At 49.4% G+C, this 23,832-nt stretch overlaps 1 protein-coding gene across 1 annotated transcript in view; it reads left to right on the top strand.

The window, feature by feature from the left end:
- The window catches only part of LOC147684154 (solute carrier family 12 member 9-like), a 582,177-nt gene that overhangs the window by 122,534 nt on the left and 435,811 nt on the right, over window positions 1-23,832 (top strand). The window contains exon 3 of the mRNA XM_086944548.1: window positions 20,754-20,891. Within this exon, the coding sequence (XP_086800674.1) occupies window positions 20,754-20,891 (138 nt within the window). The remainder of the gene's footprint in view (window positions 1-20,753; window positions 20,892-23,832) is intronic.

The following is a 23,832-nucleotide window of genomic DNA, read 5'->3' on the forward strand; positions in this document are numbered from 1 at the left end:
CATTTTTAAAGACTTGCTTTTATTTACTTCTACAAAACTTGTGCTTCAAAAACCAATCTCCAAGGACCTGGAAGTGAACTGGTCCCCTGAACTGAGCCCCAGGACCATTGGGCTCTCTCTCCCCCCTTCGAACCGAGCTGCTGGGCTTATCTAGTTCCTGTCCCGCTGAAGGCCGTCACGAAGTGCGCCCTGTGAATCCTGTCTGCCTTGAGGTGCTTTGAGCCGTGCTGTGGCCGCCCCGGCACAGTGTGTCCCCGCTGTGCGCAACCGCCACCACACCGTGTCCCCATGAGGCCGCCCTGCACCCTGCTCCAACCCCCCCTCTAGGCCGAAGCCGCACCGCCCGCCGGAAAGCTGCAGTGAACTTGCTGGGTCCGTTTTTGCAAAGCAGTACGGTGCGTACCTCTCAAGTGCATTACTTTGCGCCGTATACCCCCGGTATGTCCCGTACCCGCCGCTAGGTGCAGCCGCGCAGTCTCCCCGTTTTGCCTGCTTCGCTCCGGGCCAGCCTCCTGATCTTCCCCCCAGCAAGGTACAGTGCGTACATTTAAGGCGTACGGCACCGCACCAGGAGATATCTCCGAGGCCGCACCGCACCAGAGCTCCTGTACGTGGCGTACAGACCACCCGGTGCCGAACTGCCGCCTCAGTGAGAGCCGCTCCACCTCGAAAGAAATCCGCCCCACTGGACTGTGCCCGCACTGGTGACCCTTCTGCACTGCCTCTGGAAGTTCTGCCCCAACGCCCCACATCGCGGCGCTGGTGAGGGCCGAACTGAATCCCCCTGAGGCTGCGGATGTCCGTCTCCGTCTTTGCCCGCACCGATCCAGCAACTTTCAGGTACTGTTACTCCTCACACAGCCTAAGGGTGCGCACCTCGGGCCAGCGAGCCCGTGATTATTGCCAAAGAGTTCTTCCCTTTGAGTGGCGCCATCCCAAAGTCACCCCAGGCCGAATAAGCAGTGCCAACCGCAAAGTAAACCAAGTACAAAGATGACATTGTTTTCCACATCAGGATTGGGTATCGTATTGAAACTTAATTAATTATCTAGAAACACTTTTCAAGAAACAGTACCCATCCTAGCCTAAAAGTATTGTGTGCATCCAAACCCAAAAGCTTTATTTATGGTCTTGTGATAAATCTGCCTATCTACTTATTTTTACATAAAGTCTACGTATTTTTATAGAAATACAGCCTGGTGTCCATTTGTGGGGGGGTCAATGTTTTTACTGTGTATGATCATAAATGCTTAACTGACTAGCGCCCTGAGGATTAGCCTTGACTGCTCGTGCCACGCAACCTAAAGGGTGAGCAGGGGTTATTCTGAAAGGGTGATCCCCTTATCCTGACTATAGGAGAGGGTCCCGTTTGTCACAAGTTCTTACCTGTGCCAACCAAAGACCCCCAAATCTAACAGGGCGGCAATACGCGGGGTTAATTAATCGCTCCACCCGCGGGGTAGGCACCCGCTTGTATTGTACTTTTCCAATAAAACTCTGGATTCAGCCAATAAATCCAAGGACATCTTCTCAATAGTTGAGGAGTTATCCAATCCTGAAAGAGTCACTATTGCACCTCTCCCTTCCCAGTCACTTTGTGACTCTCTCAATCAATTCTTTGTCGATAAAATAGTTAAGATTAAAAATAGTATCCCCGCTCAAGCCTCGCTTGCCCCCCTTCAACCTGTTGTTCTTTGTCCCTTACCAGACTCCCACACTTTAACCCAGATCCCCCCCATCTAGAAGGAAGGCTTTCTTGCCCTCCTACACAAAGTCTCCTCTGGTTCACCCAGCGACTGTTGCCCCCCTACAGTCCTCCGCGAAGCCTTCACTGCCTGCCCCGAACCCCCCCGGCCCCTTTGAACAACTCTCTTGCCATGGGTGAGGTCCCTTGCTCTTTTAAGCAGGCAGAGGTGGTGGCCATTTTAAAGAAACCCTCGGCAGACCCTTCCATCATGAGCAACTTTCGCCCCATATCTCTCCTCCCTTTCCTCAGTAAGGTTCTGGAGTCACATGTTACCCATATCCTCAGCTCCTTTATCGAGGAATCTTGTTTTCTGGACTCCCAGCAGGCTGGGTTCAGACCTGCGCACTCCACAGAGGCAGTCATACTCTCTGTTATGGAGGAATTGCGCAGAGGGGCCGACGCTAACATCTGTCAGGCCCTGGTGCTTCTGGATTTGTCGGCCGCCTTTGACACGGTCGACCATGGTATCCTTGTCGACCGTGTCGGAGAGGCCGGCATCCAGGGCACCGCTCGTGACTGGGTCCACTCTTTCCTGTCTAACCGCCAACAAGCAGTCAGACTGTCCCAGTTCTCAGCAGACCAGGTCGGGCTGACTTGCGGTGTCCCGCAGGGTTCCTCCTTGTTCCCACTCCTTTTTAATCTATACCTGGCTCCCTTGATCCGCTCTCTCCTTAGGTTGAATGTCACCGCGTTTAATTACGCGGATGACATTCAACTGGTCTTCACCATCGACCCCTCGAATGAATCAATCTCTACTTTTCAAACTACCTTCTGTTTCATTAGTGACTGGATGAGCTCAAATCACCTTAAGCTCAACCCCGACAAGACAGAGCTGGTTCTTGTCGGGGGTCCCTCTAATCCCTGGCAACCCTCTTTCTGGCCGGCAAGTCTGGGCAGTCCCCCTTGCCCAGTGAATTCAGCTAAAAGTCTGGGGGTTATCATTAGTAGCGATCTCTCAATGAAACCCCAGATTAGCGCGGTAGTGTCTTCTAGCCACTTTCAGCTCAGGAAGATTCGTAAAATCTCCCGCCTCCTCACCACCGAGGCCCTCACCCTGGCCCTGTTAGCGCTAGTCATTTCAAGACTTGACTATGCAAACGCGCTTTACGTAGGCATCCCTGACTACCAAGCCAAGAGACTCCAGCAGATTCAAAATCAGGCCGCCCGTCTCATCTTTCGCCAACCCAGACATCAACATGTTCGCCCTCTCTTAAAAAGTCTTCATTGGCTTCCGGTCACTGCGCGCTGCAAGTTTAAACTAGGCTGCATAATTTTCAAATCCCTTGCAGGCGGAGGCCCTTCTTTCATTTCCTCCCTCCTTCACCCATATGTCCCCTCACGCAACCTTCGCTCGTCTCAGTTGGCTCTACTGTCAGTCCCAAGATTCAAGAGGAAGAAACACGGTGGCCTTAGGTTCTCATTTTTAGCTCCTTCTTTCTGGAACGCCCTCCCCCTCCCTCTAAGGCTGTCCTCCCCTTACACTAGGTTCAGATCCCTCCTCAAAACCTTTTTGTTTACTGAGGCTTACAATTAGTCTTGCCCCTCACTTTTCTCCGCTCCCTCAGCACAAGCGCCAAGAAACCTTCAGGTGTAAGTTGCGCTATATACATTTTTTTAACATAACATAACATCAAATTTAGGTTGGCAGTAGGGCGCAAACACGCGGGGTAGGCACCCACGGCGCTCTTCAATAGAACAGTTATCCTGGCCCCAGCCACACAAATTAGCCTGGGGCATGCAAAGTGCCTCGAGGCCACACAACGCTCGCAGCAGTCCAGCACCTGGGGAGGCAACATTTCTCTTAGTATTGTGCTGAGGAGGCACTCAGCAGCCTCACCAACTTCAGGCGCAGCAGGCAGGGCTTCTTCCCAGTCCCGGGCATACAGCACACAGAGCTGGGCGGTGGACAGTCCCCACAGCAATCCTCAGGGGCCCCAGGGTAATGCTTCTCACCTCCTGGGGGGTCCAGTCCAAGGTGCTCCTTCCTTTCCAGGCACTTGGAGATATAGCGCTCGTGTGGCGCAAGGTCCCCGCAGCCTCAGGGACCTAGGCTGGCACTCCTTCCTCAGGGTCCAGGGAACAGAGCAGCAGGCACTACTGGGCCAGGTCAGCATTTAGTGGGAACTCATCAAAACAGGGCGGTAGGCTTTCACCATCCTCCACTGTAGCGTGGCCCTCCTCCTACACAGCAGCCTGAACTCCTGCAGTGGGGCTTCCACTAGCCCTGGGGGACAGCAGAGGGGTTTTAGTAAGGTGCTGGGTCCAGCACACAGGCCCAAGTGGCGGTATCCCCTGGCAGCAGGTCCCCTCACTTTCATGTCCCGGCTCTGTCTCTGCACATGGTGGCACATCCCCCTTATTTATATGCCCCTCACCCCACCTACCAGGCAGTGCCAGAACCTTCTAGAATTCTCTGGGGAACTGGTTCTAGCTGGCTCAGGGGGAGGAGTAGAGCATCCTGGGTGTCAGGCTTTCCCTCCAAATGCTGGGATTGCTGGGTACCGAACATCTAGACCGCTAACCTACTGCAGTCAGGTGGCACAACACATAGCCATGGCATCCATTTTAAATTCAGCATTTTCACCAGAGTGCATTTCTTCAATGGGGGGGGAAATAAGTGCACACACCATTGTGTTACATTTTCACATTACACAGGGCATCTCATACCACACATGGCCTATACAACTTCCTTTACCATGGGGGAGACATCCGAAAATAGGAGGGTGAAAGGCGAACATTTTTGGGGGGAAATGGGGCAAGTCCAAAACTGCTCCAGCTGCGGGAATTGTGCACTTCAGGGCCATTTCAAATACTGCTCCTGATGCAGGGCCTGTGCACTGCAGGGTCATGTCCTAATTTGCTCCTGCTGCAGCGCCTGTGCACTGCAGGGCCATGTCCTACACTGCTCCAACTGAAGGACCTGTGCTTTGCAGGGCCATGTTCTATACTTCTCTAGCTGTGGAACCTGTGCACTGCAGGGCTATGTCCCATACTGCTCCAGCTGCAGCACCTGGGCATGTCAGGGCCATTTCTATACTCTTCCAGCTACAGGACCTGTCCACTGCAGGGGCATATCATATACTGCTCCAGCTGCAGTGCCTGTGCACTGCAGGAACATGTCTTGTACCGCTCCAGCTGCGAGACCTGTGCACTGCAGGGCCATGTCCTATACTGCTCCAGCTGCGGGACCTGTGCACTGCAGGGCCATGTCCTACACTGCTCCAGCTGCAGGGACTGTGCACTGCAGGGCCATGTCCTACACTGCTCCAACTGAAGGACCTGTGCATTGCAGGGCCATGTTCTATACTTCTCCAGCTGTGGGACCTGTGCACTGCAGGTACATGTCCTATACTGCTCCAGCTGAAGCGCCTGTGCACTGCGGGGCTATGTCCCATACTGCTCCAGCTGCAGCACCTGGGCACCGCAGGGCCATGTTCTATACTCCTCAGTTGCAGGACCTGTCCACTGCAGGGCCATATCATATACTGCTCCAGCTGCAGCACATGTGCACTGCAGGGTCATGTTCTATACTCCTCAGCTGCAGGACCTGTCCACTGCAGGGCCATGTCATATACTGCTCCAGCTGCAGGACCTGTGCGCTGCATCAATATGCCTTGTAGTGCTCCAGCTCTATTACATGTGCATTGAAGGGCCATGTCCTATATTGCTATGGAGTGAGACCTATGCACTGCAGGGCCATGTCCTATACTGCTCCAGCTGCAGGACCTGGGCACTGCAGGGCCATACCCTAGACAGCTCCAGCAGCAGGACCCGTGCACTGCAGGGCACTGTCCTATTCTGCTCCAGCTGCGGGACCTGTGCATTGCAGGGCCATGTCCTATACTGATCCATCTGCGGGACCTGTGCACTGCAGCAACATGCCTTGTACTGCTCCAGCTGTTACATGTGCATTGCAAGGCCATGTAATATACTGCTACGGAGCGGGACCTGTGCACTGCAGGGCCATGTTCTATACTGCTCCAGCTGCAGGACCTGTGCACTGCAGGGCCATGTTCTATACTGCTCCAGCTGCAGCGCCTGTGTGCACTGCAGGATCATATCTTGTACCGCTCCAGCTGCAGTATATGTGCACTGCAGGGCCATGTCCTATACTGCTTCAGCTGCGGACCTGTGCACTGCAGGGCTATGTTCTATACTGCTCCAGCTGTTAGGCCTATGCACTGCAGGGCCATGTCCTATACTCCTCTAGATGCAGGACCTGTGCACTGCAAGGCCATGTCCTATACTGCTCCAGCTGCTGGACCTGTGCACTGCAGGGCCATGTCCTATTCTCCTCTAGCTGCAGGACCTGTGCACTGCAAAGCCATGTCCTATACTGCTCCAGTGGCTGGACCTGTGCACTGACGGGCCATGTCCTATACTCCTAAAGCTGCAGTGCCTGTGCACTGCAGGAACGTGTCTTGTACCGCTCCAGCTGCATTACATGTGCACTGCAGGGCCATGTCCTATTCTGCTCCAGCTGCGGGACCTGTTCACTGCAGGGCCATGTCCTATACTCCTCCAGCTGCGGGACCTGTGCACTGCAGGGCCATTTCAAATACTGCTCCTGCTGCAGCGCCTGTGCACTGCAGGGCCATGTCCTACACTGCTCCAGCTGCAGTGACTGCACACTGCAGGGCCATGTCCTACTCTGCTCCAACTGAAGGACCTGTGCATTGCAGGGCCATGTTCTATACTTCTCCAGCTGTGGGATCTGTGCACTGCAGGGACATGTCCTATACTGCTCCAGCTGCAGTGCATGTGCACTGCAGGGCTATGGCCCATACTGCTCAAGCACCTGGGCACTGCAGGGCCATGTTCTATACTCCTTCAGCTGCAGGACCTGTCCACTGCTGGGCCATATCATATACTGCTCCAGCTGCAGCGCCTGTGCACTGCAGGAACATGTCTTGTACCGCTCCAGCTGCGGTACATGTGCACTGTGGGGCCATGTCCTATACTGCTCCAGCTGCAGCATCTGGGCACCGCAGGGTCATGTTCTATGCTCCTCAGCTGCAGGACCTGTCCACTGCAGGGCCATATCATATACTGCTCCAGCTGCAGCGCCCGTGCACTACAGGAACATGTCTTGAACCGCTCCAGCTGCTGTACATGTGCACTGCAGGGCCATTTCCTATACAGCTGCAGCTGCGAGACCTGTGCACTGCACGGCCATGTCCTATACTGCTCCAGCTGCTAGGCCTGTGCACTGCAGGGCAATGTCCCATACTACTCCAGCTGCAACACCCGGGCACCGCAGGGCCATGTTCTATACTCCTCCAGCTGCAGGACCTGTCCACTGCAGGGCCATATCATATACTGCTCCAGCTGCAGCGCCCGTGCACTGCAGGAACATGTCTTGAACCGCTCCAGCTGCTGTACATGTACACTGCAGGGCCATGTCCTATACTGCTCCAGCTGCAGCGCCTGTGCACTGCAGGGCTATGTCCCATACTGCTCAAGCTGCAACACCTGGGCACTGCAGGAACATGTCTTGTACTGCTCCAGCTGCAGCGCCTGTGCACTGCAGGGCCATGTCCTACACTGCTCCAGCTGCAGGACCTGTGCACTGCAAGGCCATGTTATATACTCCTCCAGCTGCAGCACCCTTGCACTGCAATGCCATGTCATATACTGCTCCAGCTGCAGGACCTATGCACTGCAGCAACATGTCTTGTACCGCTCCCGCTGTGGTACATGTGCACTGCGGGTCCATGTCCTACACTCCTCCAGCTGCAGCGCCCGTGCACTGCAGGGCCATGTCCTACACTCCTCCAGATGCAGCGCCCGTGCACTGCAAGGCCATGTCCTACACTCCTCCAGCTGCAGCGCCCCTGCACTGCAAGGCCATGTCCTACACTCCTCCAGCATCTGTACGTGTGCACCGCAGAGCCATGTCCTATACTCCTCCAGCTGCAGTGCTCGTGCACTGCAAGGCCATGTCCTACACTCCTCCAGCTGCAGCGCCCGTGCACTGCAGGTCCATGTCCTACACTCCTCCAGCATCTGTCTGTGTGCACCGCAGAGCCATGCCCTCCATTGTTCTAGCCACAGCCCCTCTGAACATTATGAGAGTCACCTCGCCTCTCTAAAGGCTGCAGCACCTCCCTACAGGAAAGGTTACTGTTCTTCACTCATAACATCCCTGTGCAGTGCAGCCCCGTACCCTGTGTGTCACACCAGCGCCTGTGCACTGCAGGGCAGGCCTCCTGGAGCCCACTCAGCACAGCAGCCTCTTCCTGCCTCACCCTCCTTCCCCAGCAGATGCTGAAAATAACAACCCGAATCCATTAGGACCACTTTGTGATGCTAATGCAGAACTGGCTGCACTCTCTTCCTGCAGGAGAACAGGTGTGCCGGAATAACATTTGAGAAAATTACCTAAAAACTGTTGAACCCGGATCGAAAACATCTGCAAATGGGTTTCAAATGGAGGGTTAGCTGAGCAGGCGATTAACTCTGGTCACATTACACCAGGATTTTAAGACTATTAACGTCACACCGCTGCTGCCTTTCTGGATGTTGTAATTTGAATGTCTTGGGTGTTATTTGGTGCACAGTTCTCTCTGGCCTAGAATGTGATTGAGTGCTCAGTGCCGCGCCCTATCAGCTGTAGAAACAGATCGTGCTGTTGCTGCTTGTGTGGAGATAGGGCGGTACTGTTTGGGTGGGTGGAAACTGTCAAATGCCACCTCAGCACTGACCCCCCAGGGGCTGCTAGAAGCAGGTGCTGGGGTAGATCCTTGAGATGACGTTTGACATCTTCTGATGGCAGCTCAGCTCTCGTGAGAAGACGCAGCAGCTATCTCCACCTCCCAGGCTCTCTGCCTCACCGCGATTTGACATTGTTCTGCATTCTGTCCATCAATTGTTCTGTTTGCATTTGCCACCCTGAGTGGGACGGGTATGCCCAGACGTGGGTCCCGTGCTCTCCATGCCACTGGAGTCAAGCTAGCCTGGCTGATGAGGGGTGATGCCACAAAACCGGTCCCAGGATGCTTTTTTCCAGTCCAGCAGGGGCGTAACACAGGTCCCTGCAGACCCCGCGGTGCAGGGAGCCCCAAGCTCCTGGGGGCACCCTCGGCACTGCACTCTGGCCAGAGAGCTCCTGATTGAGCCTGGAGGGGGCCCCTCTCATACCGTGCAGGGAGGCCCCCTCAATTTTGGTTACACCAGTGCAGTCCAAGGAGGACCTGGCGGATCGGGCTGGACTGTTCCCATTGGGTGCAGGGTCAAGACTAATTTGCATATGGATGGGTTTAAACTGGAATGGCACGGGGAGCAGAAAACACTATGGATTTAGGCCCAGATCTCTGTGCTGGTGGAGAATGTTTGACTTTGTTCAGCATTCTGTCCATCACCTGTTCTTTTTGCATTTGTCACCATCGAGCAGGGCAGATGACGTTGCCTGGATTGATCCATTTCTGATGGGGGTGGGGCTTCTTGAGGGGAAGAAACAATGAAAGCCTTCCAACTCATGAAGTAGGATGTTGATCTTACACAGCAGAGCAGTGTTCAGAGGCAGAGGGCTAAAGCTTCTTGATCTGAGCTGCAGCAGGGACAGGAAGTAAGCAAGCTACCATTTCCAGGGAGGCCCGTGCACCTCTTTATGCTACTTAGTAGTTGTAGGGTCCACGCAAGTAGAACTCTTGGGTGTGGGAAGAAGCGCTGGGAAGAAACACTGGCAAACAGCAACACACCTCACTCCCAGCTTTCTTCTCCCAATACGCTTTCCTATCAGCTGAGGATTGACGAGATGGGGAGCCAATCAGAGAGTGGAAGAATGTACCGGTGGTCATTAACTAATGGGGCCGCGATCACTTCTGAAAGAACCCTCCTTTTTAGGTCAAGCTTGGGCAGCGCATGCGCTGCTCTGCAAGGCATGCTGTATTGAGGTGAGGCAAGAGAACTGGGAATTAAGGAAAAAACTGCACCACTATTGAAATACCATCTACTGTGTCAAAAATAGAAGGTGCTATGCCCAGACACGTGATTCCCGCACGGGCCTTAAGGGAAGTAGGAAAACTTACTACCCAGAAAAACTGATTATGATAGTTGGACAGCACCCTTCAAAAATTATTATACATTTGTTGCAAAAACAGTTATTAAAAACATATAAATAAACAAAATTAGTAGTTTTCCCAATAGTCCAGATAAGACACACAAAAGTAGTGACTTGGATTTTCTTTTGTTTATTCAATTTTTATTCTTTATTTTTCTTTTTTTTGATAGTTGCGGACAGCCGACGCGTTTCGTCCGTTGCCGGACTTCTTCAGGGCTTGAAACAAATTCTCTGATATTAAGTATCACGTCCGTCTTAGTAAGGTTTTCAAGGAGTTTCTTTTGTTGCTTAGAGAGTTGTAAGCAAGGTCACAGATCCTAGTCATAGTCACCGTCGACAAGGAAGAAAGAGTTGGCCCACAAAAAGGTCAAGGGGCTGGAGCATGCAGGAGCGTCAGGTTGTGGTCTTCTGGTTCGGACGTGATACTTGATATCAGAGAATTTGTTTCAAGCCCTGAAGAAGTCCGGCAACGGACGAAACGCGTCGGCTGTCCGCAACTATCAAAAAAAAGAAAAATAAAGAATAAAAATTGAATAAACAAAAGAAAATCCAAGTCACTACTTTTGTGTGTCTTATCTGGACTATTGGGAAAACTACTAATTTTGTTTATTTATATGTTTTTAATAACTGTTTTTGCAACAAATGTATAATAATTTTTGAAGGGTGCTGCTGTATTGAGGTGTGGACGTCAAGCTCCGCCCATTTTCTGCCCATCTTTTCGATTGGCTCCTGTTACTGTCCTTTCTAAATCATTGCTTTTGATTCATGAATAGGCTTAGTAGTCCCTCCTTAGTATCTCCTTGTCTGCATTTGTAACTTCCCATGAGGACTGGACTTTTTACTTGTATTGTTACACAGTCTGATTTATTTACAGTGTGTGAGCACTATTTTATTTAATGTCCTTAATATAGCTGCTGTCGGGGGCACAACAGGCTCTCTCAAACCCACCCTGTTTTCATAACAGCGAGGCACCCCATCATGGATGCTCCGCTTTTATCTTTAAAAAATGCTCCGTGCACAGAGCAGCACTTCTGCACATGCTATGCTGATTAACAAATTATTTTTATTTGTAAAAGCGCCCCTTACCATGCTTTTACCTTAATGGCGGCCATCACCTTTCTATAGACGAGCCGTATCTAATGAAAGGGGTGTGACTGACATTGTTGTAAAAGCACTGCATGGGGCGCTTTTACAACAAAAAAGAAAAACATTTGTTAACTTAAAGAAATGCTTTTATTTGTAAAAAGCACCTCATACTGAGTTTTCACTTAAATGGTTCCCACACACCTTTCTTTAGATGCTGTGAGTCGTCTAAAGAAAGGGATGTGGCCACCATTAAAGTGAAAGCACGTCATGGGGCGCTTTTACAAACAAGCATTTGTAATGCAATATGTCTTGCATTTGCGAGAGACTCAACTGTTGGCATTGTAAATGAAAATACCTTTTACTTATGTTTTTAAAAACCAAAACATGTATAAATGGCATTGTCATTTGCAATGCAAATAGCTCAAACTCTTGTAAATGTGAGACCTATTGTATTGCAAACGTTTGTTTGATGATGTCACTAGAAATCATAATGTCCCTGAACAACCAAGGTCAAGTGCTGTATACTGGCTAAAAAAGTCCACTTATGCCTGATGTAATCTTTAACTCTAACAAAAGAGAGGAGGGGGACTGGAAGTGAAAAAAAGTACCAGTGCTGTGCTCCAACGTAAAGTATTCGCCAAGACGAGAAGTCATTTTTCCTAACAAAGAAAAGAGTAGGAGAGGAAAGGTCTAGGGTGTAGATAGGAGAGTCACCGAGACTCTTACTTGTTGCCCTCACACATTTCAAGGGATGTCATGCTTCATCATAGTGAACAACACAAAGTACCCAAACCACCGTGACTCAATACGTTTTTTTGATACCGGGTAAGAAACCAATTTATTGTCGCTTCCCTAGACACCATTATTTTGTGTCGATCATTTTGTATTTTTTATATTTTCAAAGAATTGCTGACAGAAAAAGACATTGATTGCAAATATTTACAAGGCTAAACAAACTTTAACAAACATTAAAGGCAAAGACTATTTACACATTTGGAAACCATTATGTCACACATTAGAAAGTATTCTCACATCAGACATTAAATAAAACAATTATGTATGTACAACAATGATACTTTGTATCTCCCAAACAACACTGGCAGTGTTGTTTGGGAGATACAAAGTATCATTGTTGTACAAAAGCTAGGACCGGCTGGTCCAGCATTAAAAAATATATAAGTCATTTAATTACTTATATTCTATCCTCCCAACCCCTAGTTTCTCTCATTCAGTGTTTGCAATTTTTTTGTTGTTTGTGATAAAAATGTTTGTATTATTTTTTCAATAATTGTTTTATTTAATGTCGTTGTGAGAATACTTTCTAATGTGTGACATAATGGTTTCCAAATGTGTAAATAGTCTTTGCCTTTAATGTTTGTTAAAGTGTGTTAAGCCTTGTAAATATTTGCAATCAATGTCTTTTTTCTGTCAGCAATCCTTTGAAAATATAAAAAATACAAAATGATTGACACAAAATAATGGTGTCTAGGGAAGCGACAATAAATTGGTTTCTTACCCTGTATCAAAAAAACGTATTGAGTCACGGTGGTTTGGGTACTTTGTGTTGTTCACTATTGATATTGGGTCTAGCCCTCACCCCTTTTGTTCCCATGCTTCATCATAGAGCGGTTGCTCCTCGGCTGGCCGTAGTTGCAATGCCCTACGGGTCCCATGAAGGGTCACTTTTGCGGAGATCTTTTGGAAAATTCCCGCCGTATGATCCGTGTGAGGAAGTGCTCATAAGAAAGTGAGTGAATTTAAAATTGCCTAGAGGATATCAATGCTGTGTCAATTTAATGGGTAGATTCCTCTGACAAAAGTAAAAAAAAAAAAAAAGGTTGGTGTTACTAGAGGGTTATAATGGCCCCAGGTAGACAGGTGTAGATATATATGAGACAGTTATATATTTATTGGGTCCACATGTTTCGTGCCCATGTTGGTCTCGGGCAGAGATTCTTGGCACTTCTTCAGGACCAGGAAAAAAGAGTATTAAGTGAATGGAATTGTGCAGGGGCCCTCCCTCTAGTAGGGTGGTGCAACCTATGTGATCTTTTGCCTGGTCCAGGTTTAAGGCAAACCTTCGGCTTAGACGGTAATGGTCCCTAGCTAGGAACTGAGCCTGGCTTGGTGAGACGGGAGTAGGAGAAGATAGGCTCAAATTTGGACTTTCTCTGATGAACCCCACTTCCTATTTCACAATTTGCTGAAACCAAAGTTGCTTAAGGGAATTTATAGTTTTTTTTCTTACATTTGAAAATAATGTCTATTAAAAAATTCTTAGATGAAGAGTGCTATGGTTCCAATTCAAAACCTAGAAACCACTTAATACTGCCCAGTAGCGGCCGGTATCAGAGGTAAGTGGTGGGTCTGGTGGGTGGGAGGAGATGACGACGATAACAAAGAAAAAGGGGAAAAGAAGTATTTACCTGTCCCCTGCAGCCTGCTGCTTCGTCTATCTTCTGCTCCTCTCGTGGCTCCTCCACTGCAGGCACAGGCTCCCAGACCCCCCTGCGGCCAATCGTGAAGCTGCTCTCATGCATAAGAGCAGCTTGAGGTTTGGCCTGAGTGCCCTTGATTTGCACTCCCAGGAAGACTAGGAGCCTGTGCTTGATCTCTCCAACCCGGAAACGCAGCTGGGTTGGAAGGAGCTTCAGTGCTCATGTCGGTTTGGCCGGCCTGAGACGGCCTGCCAAACTGACATGCGCACTGTTAGCAGTGCACACCATTACCGGTCTATGCAGGTCATGCTATTAGCCCCGCTCTCATGACTCAGCCACAGAACAAAATAATACAATAATAAACCAGGATTTAGTGTATATATTTTTTCCATTTCTTTTACAATGCCGGCAGGGGGCGCCCCTCTCATACCATAGGGGAGGAGCAGCCGCTGAAATTGCCAGTTATTTTGAGTATCGTACCTCCCAATCTCACAAGTAACATACCAGCTGAAATCGCAAATAAAGTGACCAGTGACCCTACTGGTGACATCACACGTATAATATGACCATCAAACTGATTGATAACATCACTGAATATATTCAAGGACAATGAATCCAACATTCCACTGGCTCAATTTGTGCCTGTACCCAGCAGGCTGTGGGAGCAGAGTCTGTACTTAGGCCTAACGCTGCATTGAATGGAAGAGTTTAACAGCACAGATCCTGCTTATGCTGTGCCCTTCAGACGCTGGTTGCAGGGTGTGGTCTTTTTGCCCAGCCCTGCATTGGGGTGGAAATGATGCAGAATCCAAATGACACTTTGCTTGAGCTGAGTGGACATTGGGTGAAGGGCTAGGGGCCGCATGTATCAAGCATGTTTCCGGTCACAAATGGTCAATATTTTTAATCTGTTTGTTTCAGAAATCTCACAGAGGTGACATAGTCTTTAGAGAGGGTGACCAGCTGAAAGGCTGATGGCAAGGAAAACCAGCAGGGCTCTTTATCAGGGGCTTGAGGGCACAGCCCCCTGCCTCCTGTGAGGCACTGCACATTTTTCAATTTAGCACTGTTGATGAAAACACTGGATCCATGTTTTCCTGAACCCTGCGGTGTGCAGGTCAGCCTTGTCTCCAGGTTCCTGATGAGAGGGAGGAGGACGAGGGGCTGAGGTATGATCCAGCTAGAGAGAGCTGTTAAACACAAACCTCTATAGCAGGATGTCTGTATTGCACATGTCTGAGGGTCATAGTTCACCTACTATCCACTCACACAGGGACAATTCAATTTTATGTAGCTGCCATACTGCGCATGCCTCAGGCAGTCCAGCATATCTGCTAAAATGTGGCTGTCAGGGCACTCATCAGTGCATCTCTACAGCCAATGAAAAGCCACACAGAGTAGACGAGGCAGGATCCCCAGCACCATCTCAGCTTCTTATAGGCTGTGCTTCCAGCCCTATCAAAATGCTGGAAGAGGGATTGAGGCGGGACTTCCCCTTTTCAAACCCCCCCTTGCGGCTCCATCAAGCTCCTCGTTGGGAATCATGGTTTGCTGGTTCCAATTTCCAGCACCAGATTCTTGCTCTCCTGCCATGGGGCCTCCGATTTGCCAACTAAGTAAGCAAAGTAGGTCAGAAATATGTTAATTTCTCTGTGCATGTGTTTGTGATTGTTTTTGTGAGTGATTGAGATGAATGTGATTAAGTGAAAGTTAGTACATGGGAGTGAGTGAAGGAGTGTGAGTGTGTTAGAATGCTCAATTGACTGGAGGCTGTGCGAGGGAGTGCAAGTGAGTCAGGGTGGTAGTTATCTATGGTGCCGCAGGTGCAGTTGCACCAGGGCCCAAAGTCGGTGATCTGTGCAAGTGTGTTAGTGGGAAAGAGAACCAGTGAGTGTGGGAATGTTTGTGTGTGAGTAACAGTGAGTTGGAGGGAGTGTGAGTGAAAATGAGCGGGTGATAGAATGTGAGTGAGGGGAGAAATAGCACACGTGAGAGAGTGTGTGTACAGGTGAGGCACATTTTGAAAAAAAATGGGAGAACTTCTACCCAGTTTTATCACCCACCACTTTCACAGATCACCAGCTAAACTATCCAAAATAAAACCAGAGTAACAGACCCCAATCCTCTCTTAGGACAGCCAGGGATAGGATTTATCCAAAAAGGATCAGTAAATTTAAAACAATGTAAAAAGAAGAAGCGTAAAAACCCTTTTTGAAAGGCGTAGGACCTGGCACCAATTCACTATCTGGTCCTCACCCAACCCCCCCCCCCCCCCCTCCCCCCCACCCCCAGAAAAAAACAGGTTCGGCAAGGGGCAAGGATGAAGGGAGAAAGCAGCACATGTGGGAGAGCAACATGCGGGCTTGGGAGAAGCACACGAGACACAAAGAACCATATAGTGTGGGAATATCAGGGTGTTTGATGGGGAGAAGCTAGCACCACTAACAGGAAAGCAACATGGAACATTAGGTAAGTGTTTGGCATGGGTGAAGCACAGGATCGAGAGTGCTAAAAAAACTGCCCTGGTGGAGTGCTTAAGCTGAAAAAGTAATTCCTTTAGAGTGAGAAGTGGAAGGATAGAAGCCAGCCAGTGAGAGAGATGGTACAGAGGGTATGATCCAGTGGAGGCACAAACACAAGATGGGCAAATTGGGACAAGGAAAGCCATCAAATAAGAAGTACGCAAATGAGAGTGACAGCAAAACCAACCAATGGCAAGAATTGGCGGGCTGTAAACCCACTATAGGTGTTTAGTAAGTCCACCGTAGGTATTTTGTAACCAGATGGGCTTGAACTACCTGATTGACTCAACCTAAACAGTTAGGCAGAATGATTCCCCATTCTGGGAAGAGGAACTTCAAATAGCTAGATTTAGGTGTGGAATAGCAGCCAGGATACGAGGAGATACTACCGCTCATTCTGTCACAAAGACACTCGGAACAGAGAGAAACGAACAAAAATACCAGGACAGGGAGACACAGGCAAAAAGATGGGAGATGTGTCAGCTGCAACAATGACATAAAGTTCAAGCCAGAAAGAGTTGAACAACAATGTGGTACAAGGCTGATCCAGGCTTCAGGCTATGAGGAACACCAATGCCGCACATTCATTCCACGTCTGTGACAACCCACAGGACTATCAGGACATACAGGGTGAGAAGTGCACTATGCGAATAACTAGTAACACAAAGTTACGCAACATAACAAATTGTGATCAGGTGATGACGGACAGGGTGATATTTCTCATCGGACTTGGAGATACAGCCGCTGCTGGTATAGGAAGACACCGACACTCACACTAGGAAAGAAATACTTAGGCTAGCGAGGCACTGAATTACAGATCAAGAAAGAGAAATACAAACAAATGTATCTGAGAATCATTCATTTTTGCATGGTGACTGAGGGACAGAGAGACCATGAAAGTCATAATGGAGCCTGGAAACCCTGACACATAAGACTTGAGCTTGGGAGGCTCTGGCACACTGGGACATAGACACCGCGGAGGGACTCCTATACCTGAAGAAATGGACACAGACCATGGGATAGGAAAACATGGACAATAGGGACAGAGTAACTTGGACTCTGGGGCAGAGAGACAGTGACTGGGCAGAGATAGGGATAGACTGGCATTAAGGCCTGGGCAGAGACACTCTGGACAAGATCCACCAACTGGGAACTGGACCATGGAGGCAAAGATGTTGAGACGCGAGACGTAGCGGTGGGGAAGAGGAAACACTGCCACAGCGAAACGCTATCACTAAGGGAGATGGAGACATCCACAGTAAAACACAGGCTTTGGAGACAGGATGATTCTGGGACACATACGACAGACCTGCTAACTTCTGAAAACTTTTCATCGTATGAATGGGGTCGGAGAGTTGGAAGTGACAGCCCTTGGTGTGCACTTAAAATGAGGGACCTCTACCAGTCCCCCACCAACAAGAAAACCTTTTGAGACTGCTGCCTGTATCATGAGGGGATGTCACATCCATAATGGACACTGGCAGTGCCGAGCCTCCGAACAGGGGCTGGAAACCGACTCTATGCAGGAGTTTCCAGCCCTTTGTGGTGCTCGGTGTTTTATCTGTCCTTCTCTGGGAGACTGTGTGAAGAGAACTGATATTGTGTGACACATAGTGGGGCTCTGTGAGTTGGAATGTCTGACATATGGACAGGGAGCTATACAGACATTTAGACAGGGAGACATGTTCCACTGGGACAGGATGAAATGAACTCTGGGACAGAGAGAAGTGTGGCTCACTGGTTAATGGCGGCAGACCCAGAAGCAGAGGTCGGCCCAGGACCAGGGTTCAATTCCCGACGCGGCCTGGTGGAGGACCAATGTCAGCGGGCCCGATAAATCTCGCCTCGTGTCTCTCTAACCATGGGTCCCACGCTGCAACTCTGGGCAATAGCTTGCTTAATCTCCACAATGGCCCCCTCGCTGCGGGGGATGCCTGGCGTCACCTTGTTAGATGCCCAATAGGGACCATCTCACAGGGAAAGCCAGGATGGGTTCCCCAGCGGCACACAGCGCCAAGAAACCCTGGGGTGAACGTGCGCTCTACAAATTCATACTAACATAACTAACATAACAGAGATGCTGACAATAAAAATGTGATACAGTAACCTTGGAACAGGAAGAAGAATCCACTGGGACAGGGAGACACAGACACTTGCAGTGAGACAGAGACACAGGGGACTACAATGCAGAGACACACAGTTTGGTAGAGAGAGATGAACAGTGTGGAAGGGATACGCATGCTGCGATACTGTGTTAGCGTACCCTAATACCCACCTTTAATGTCACTTAAACCAAATGTCTCAAACAAGCAAATTTACCCAACTAACCTATCCACCCCAAGAACAAGATTCAACATAGACCCAAACTTACAACTGCTCCCCGTGCCGTGCGATAGTCGCACATCCCTGACCACACACCCTGCCACCAGGCCACAACAGTCTCAGATGTGCACTATATCAATGCTTAGTACACAGCAGAAGACTGCACAACAGAACGTATGATCGGATGGAAGCTCAGAGACCTTTTAAAGCATGGGCGAAATGGGGTATTGTTCAGAGCCCCCAACTTCCAAGGTGCCCCATGGAAAGTGACCTTTTTTCTCTATCTCACTTCTGTCTCTTTCTCTGTCTCAGTCCTTAATGTACAAACCTTTACTGTTTGTCATCATGTGACTTGAATTAGCAGTAAAGGGGTAACACCATTTACAGTTGTTCTGAACAGGGCTTTCAAAACATTTCTTGCCCCGGCCCCCAACATTGTTAAGATGACACTGCTTGTAATAACTAAAAATAAGTACATGGAAAATACAAAAGAAACATGGTCGTGCTGAAGGACAGAGAACATTCTATTGGAAACTAAAAAGATTCCTTTTCGAATAACAGATTTCAAAGTAAGAACTCAAAAAGGGTAAAGTTTTGTTCTAAACAATTTTCCAATTAAACAAATAGGGATATGTACAGTTACATGGAAAGATTGACACATGAACCACAAAGGCGTGAGGCCGGTAAATGGGAACATTATAAGTGCACAGGAGCTAAACTGGAGAATATTTGAGGAGCAGGTGGAGGACAGATAGGGGAGGGTAGTGGTCATTCCCTGTAAAGCCTTGTTTCTCCATGGTTTATGAGAGTCTCTTTGGAAGTCCCCCCAGTGGTGTAACATTATCTTCCGCAGCCCCCGCAGTGTGATAGCCCCTAAGCTCCAGAGGACCCCTTAACCTCATCACTGCGGCGCAAATTCCATCGCATTGCTGAAGATTCCGATCGCGGGCGGGGTCATGACGGCTCCCGGCCGTCATCAGCACACGCCCACCGTGACTCATGACGGCCGGGAGCCGTCATAAGCATCGAAGAGGTTGAGGCACTGTGCACAGACAGTGGGTCCCTGGCCTGACAGTTCCTGCCTGAGTCTGGGGGAGGGCTCCTTCTATGTACTTTGCAGGTGTGCCCCCTCAAGTTGCGTTACTCCACCCAGACCCCCGTGAAGGATACAAAATCTTTCACTTCCGGGCCTCAGACTTTTCTTTCTGAGGTTACTATGACCTCAGATCAGCCAATAAGGAAGCGACTTTTCATGAGCAAACGGATAACAAGCTGCAAATCTCTGTTTTGCTGGGTTAGGAAATAACCCCTCTTTCGGAAATGTTGCAACTTGCTTTCTACTGTGCTGAAAACGAGATTGTAATGGGCTTTCTGATTGGTGACATGTTCTTTCTTAGCACAGAGTACTGAGGTCAGCCTGTCTACCAGTACATTTGCGGTTTCTTTTCCAACATTCTTCCCTCAAAGACATCCACAAATGAAAAAAGCAATATTAAAACTCTTCTGGCTTACTTTATTGGCCACAGCACATTTTAGAATAGTTTAGGCCCTTGCTGTGAATGTGCTTCTCTATTTAGCAGTAAAATACTTGCAAGATCGCTCAAGTAAATGGTACATGTCATACTAGGGTGTGTGTGTGACATGTGGTCACAGTTTTAAATTATTATAAAATATTTAAGAAGGTGACTATATGCACTGCTTTGTTATACTTGCAATTTTTACCTAGTTTCGAGGTTTGCTTTTATGCAGCATGGTTCTTAGCAGGGGTGTTTTATTCTGTCGTGGGATATATGATTCAGAAAAGGGGGAATCGTTTTTGGCCACTATAGGTGTGGCAGGGTATACTCAGACATGAGTCCCTTTCTCACTGCTCCATCAGGATTCAAGCAAGCCGGGCCGAAGAAGGCTGAAATGCCAGAAACCGGTCCCCGGTAGCTTGTCTCCTTTCTGGTGAAGAATTGGCTTGGTAGTTTGGTCTGCCCTGTTCCCATCATGCACTGAGCCAGGGACAGACTAGTTTGCATATAGCCAGGTTCTGAGCTGGGATGGTGCAGTGAGCTAAATAACGGTGATGTATCAAGCCCTGATCTTTGGACTGGGAATCCGAAACCGATCCTAGGATGCTTGATTCCGGTCCAGGAAAGACATGGCTTGGCAGTTCGGCTGGACTGTTCCCATGAGGCACAGGGTCAAGGCTGATTTGCATATCCATGTAGTTTTCTTTTTACTGCAAACCACTCACTCTCCATACATTTATACCACCTGCAGAAATTCCAATATGCGTGTAGAGATCTTTCCATTTGGTGACATTTCCTTCCTGATTTTTAGTTTTCAAGGTTGGAATTAGGGATAAAGTGTGGAATTTGAGTTGTTGAAGCTCAAAAACGTCTTATGTATAATACAGATTTTTAACCCAACTACTTACTGTTGTTTTTTAAGATCATTTATATTGTAAATTTGATCCATCAATGCTCCTGTTGCCTTGTCTGCATCTTGAGTCCAGAAGTACGCGGCTGAATTGGCCATGCCGCAGATGTTTCGAAACATGAATCCTCCATCCTTGACTCTCCAATCAGACATGATCAGCCGGGCACTGGGTCCAGAGTTCGGCGGCAGCATTGGCATGATGTTCTTCCTGGGCAACGCGTGTGCCAGCGCACTCTTTATTCTGGGTCTCGTGGAAGCCGTTGTTGACACCTTTGGAATCCCAATAGGTAGGTATAGCAGTTTTCCCATTTTCCCCTAAATGTTGTCCGAGAATGATATTCCTGGTTAACCAGGATGCTGTGATTTGTGAACTTCTCTCTGAAAGATATGCGGTTATAGTGATTTACATTAAAATCCTGTTTTTTCAGACTATTATGGGCATGCAAAATGAATTTTTTGGCAACATATTTTGAGATCAGGTGGCTCGTGTTACTGTTTAGAGGCATGATGCATGATTTTTGTATGGTCAAAATATGTTGTGCACAACTGACTGATAAACACAACAAAGTTGGAGAACCTTCTGGAAGATGAAGGGGAGGTAGTAGTGACACTTCAAAGGGTTTGAGGGGCACAGGCTGGTAGGAAGAAGCTCAGGTAAGAGGAAGGGAGAGATGGTATCACACAACCGGTGAGGACATCATTTCTTGTTCCAATCTATTGCCAATATATTATGACATTGTAGGAGAGTAGGGTCTGCTATCCTATGGTCACCCCAAATTTTCGCTTTTTGCTTCACTGGTTTCTGACTTAATGTGGCTGTGGGCCTGCTAATCAGACCCACAGCCTGCTGTTCTCTCTCTAAATTACTGCCAATGCACTCTAGGTGCATTACGAATTGGAACTGGTTCACCTTATGAGCCCCTGTATAAGTGCACCCTAGGTGCCCAGGGCATAGGTGTATCCAAGGCCTACCAGGGGCTGCAGCATGTATTATGCCACCCCTGGCCTGGCCTCCATATTTGACACAACTGGCTGATCACTCAGCTGGGGTAAGTCGGTGTAACCACCTCTTACTTAGGTACAGTATGTCTGTGCCTAACCCTAAACTGGACACATATGTTCCTATCAGCCACTCCTATGGAAGGCCTCATCAATCCTGGAGGCAGAGTGCTTGGAAATATGTGAGATGGTGCTCTGGCATGAGCTGAGCCTGTCTGCAGCTGTCGGGAACCACTCCCTAAGCTGTTCCGGGATATTGCCATACCATATACTCTTAAGTGCATTATAATCCTCGCGGTTAAATGCTATCTTTGGTTTGGCTTTATCAAAACATGTCGAGTAAGGTGTCATACAAATTGGAATACTATCCCCTCGCCAATTCTGGCGACGGGGATAGCATTCCACCCTTCTAGAGGGACACGACATGTGTGTAGCCTTAACCCCGGTTAAAGTTAAACAGAGCCTCAGCTTCACAAAATGGACGCTGCCACCACAGACACAAGTCTGGCCTCCTGCTGCTGACCGAAACTCGGCAGATGGTGGCCTGGACAAAGGGTTTCCTGCCTTGGGAGGTGCGAGCACCACCCCAGACAGGATTTTGTGTATTGGGTAGGACAGGGCTGAATAGAATCAGACATGCCCGGGGCACACAAGGTGTCCCCGTGCATAGGCCAGCCCAAACCGGTTCTGGGGCCTTCCAGCCCCAGTCCTGGCGCGGAGCTGGACAAAGGAAAGGGGGTGTAACCGCCCCCCTTCCTGGTTCCTCCCAGAGGAGGGACCTAGTAGGTGATCCACCCCCTAGATTGGGAATAAGAGGGGGAGCAGTGCCATTGCACAGCAGATCATCCCGAAATCAACTTAAAACTAAGAAGAAGACTGGACTTCGACATTCTGCTGCACAGAAGACTGAAGAAGAATCTCCCTTGTGGCCAAGGAGTGACCACCCTGTGAACACAGGTACCAACCAGCAACTCGACGTCTGCTTTGCCGCCGCCTCCCGCCGGAGACCGAGCCCAGAGCCCGACAAGAACCAGACTCCCAGACCTCTCAGAGCCCGATCCACAGTCCCTGCAAAGAAGGGACCCGTGGAGGCACCGAGTGACGTGGGACCGGACCTCTTGAAAGACACCCGAAAAGCTGACTGCGCAGCTTCTGAGGCATCCTCGACGTTGTGCTTTGGGGATTGAGAACCCCCACCACCGAGCAGCCCTTGCACCGAAGATCAGCCCTCCAGCATCTCCACGATCTGCGTGGGGCCCTTTTGCATTGTGCCACTCGACGCGCCATCCCGGCCACTAGCCACGTGGTCAGCGGCCATCTTGGCGACGAACCCGAAGATTTAAACAGCAGGTCTGGTTGCTCCAGACCTACCCAAGCTCCTGTGAAAAGGAGCACCTGCTCTGACCTTGCTGGTCCGAGTGAACAGCATCTTTCAACTTCTGCGTGGCCTGCATTTGCCAAGGCCTGTTTGCTCCGATCAGGTCGCCGACACCGCCAACAGCGAGAAGCCTACGTGGGAAAGCTCGTGACCGACTCCTGGACGTCCTCAACCCCGGGTATCCACGTGGCTGCAGAAAGAAGCTACCCGACAACGCCTGTTTGCACCCGACATCGCCTGGTTCCAATCTGGTTCCACGGTAGTCACTGGCTAGTGACTTTGAACACTGTCCCCTCTGCTTTCAGGTCTTCACATCTTCAGATCCACCCTTGGATCCACCGGAACTCTTCTCATCGAGCCGCCTGCAGCATCTTCAGCTCCAAGCACCATCGACCAGCGTGACGAAACCCGACACAACTTCGACCCTGTGCACCCGCTTCCTGTGGGTGAGGTAACTCAGCTCCGCCGGTGCTCCTGCACTGGTACACATCCCAAGGGCCTGTGTTTTAAGTTTCAGCTCCGTAGGTCACTCGGAAGGTTCCTAACTTTCTAACTTTGTACTTTTTACGCACCATAGACTTTGTATTGGAAAGTGCGTGCACTTTGAACACTGCACCCGAGTCCCGTGGGCCTCTCCCGACTTAGTTAACTCCAGTCTCGAATAGCTCCAGCGATTCCCAAGGCCCTAGGCCTCTTCACTTTCCCCTTGGTATCTCTTATACCACTTTCTTAGTATATGGTTTAGGTGGCCCCTAGGGCTCATCCATATTGTGCAACTTTTGTGTATTTTAAACTGTCTTGTGATTTAACGCTTGTGCTTCTGTGCTCATAAAGAGTCCAGGGGATTTTAA

Source organism: Lissotriton vulgaris, chromosome 11 (genome assembly GCF_964263255.1).
Source record: "Lissotriton vulgaris chromosome 11, aLisVul1.2, whole genome shotgun sequence".
Lineage (NCBI taxonomy): Eukaryota > Metazoa > Chordata > Amphibia > Caudata > Salamandridae > Lissotriton > Lissotriton vulgaris.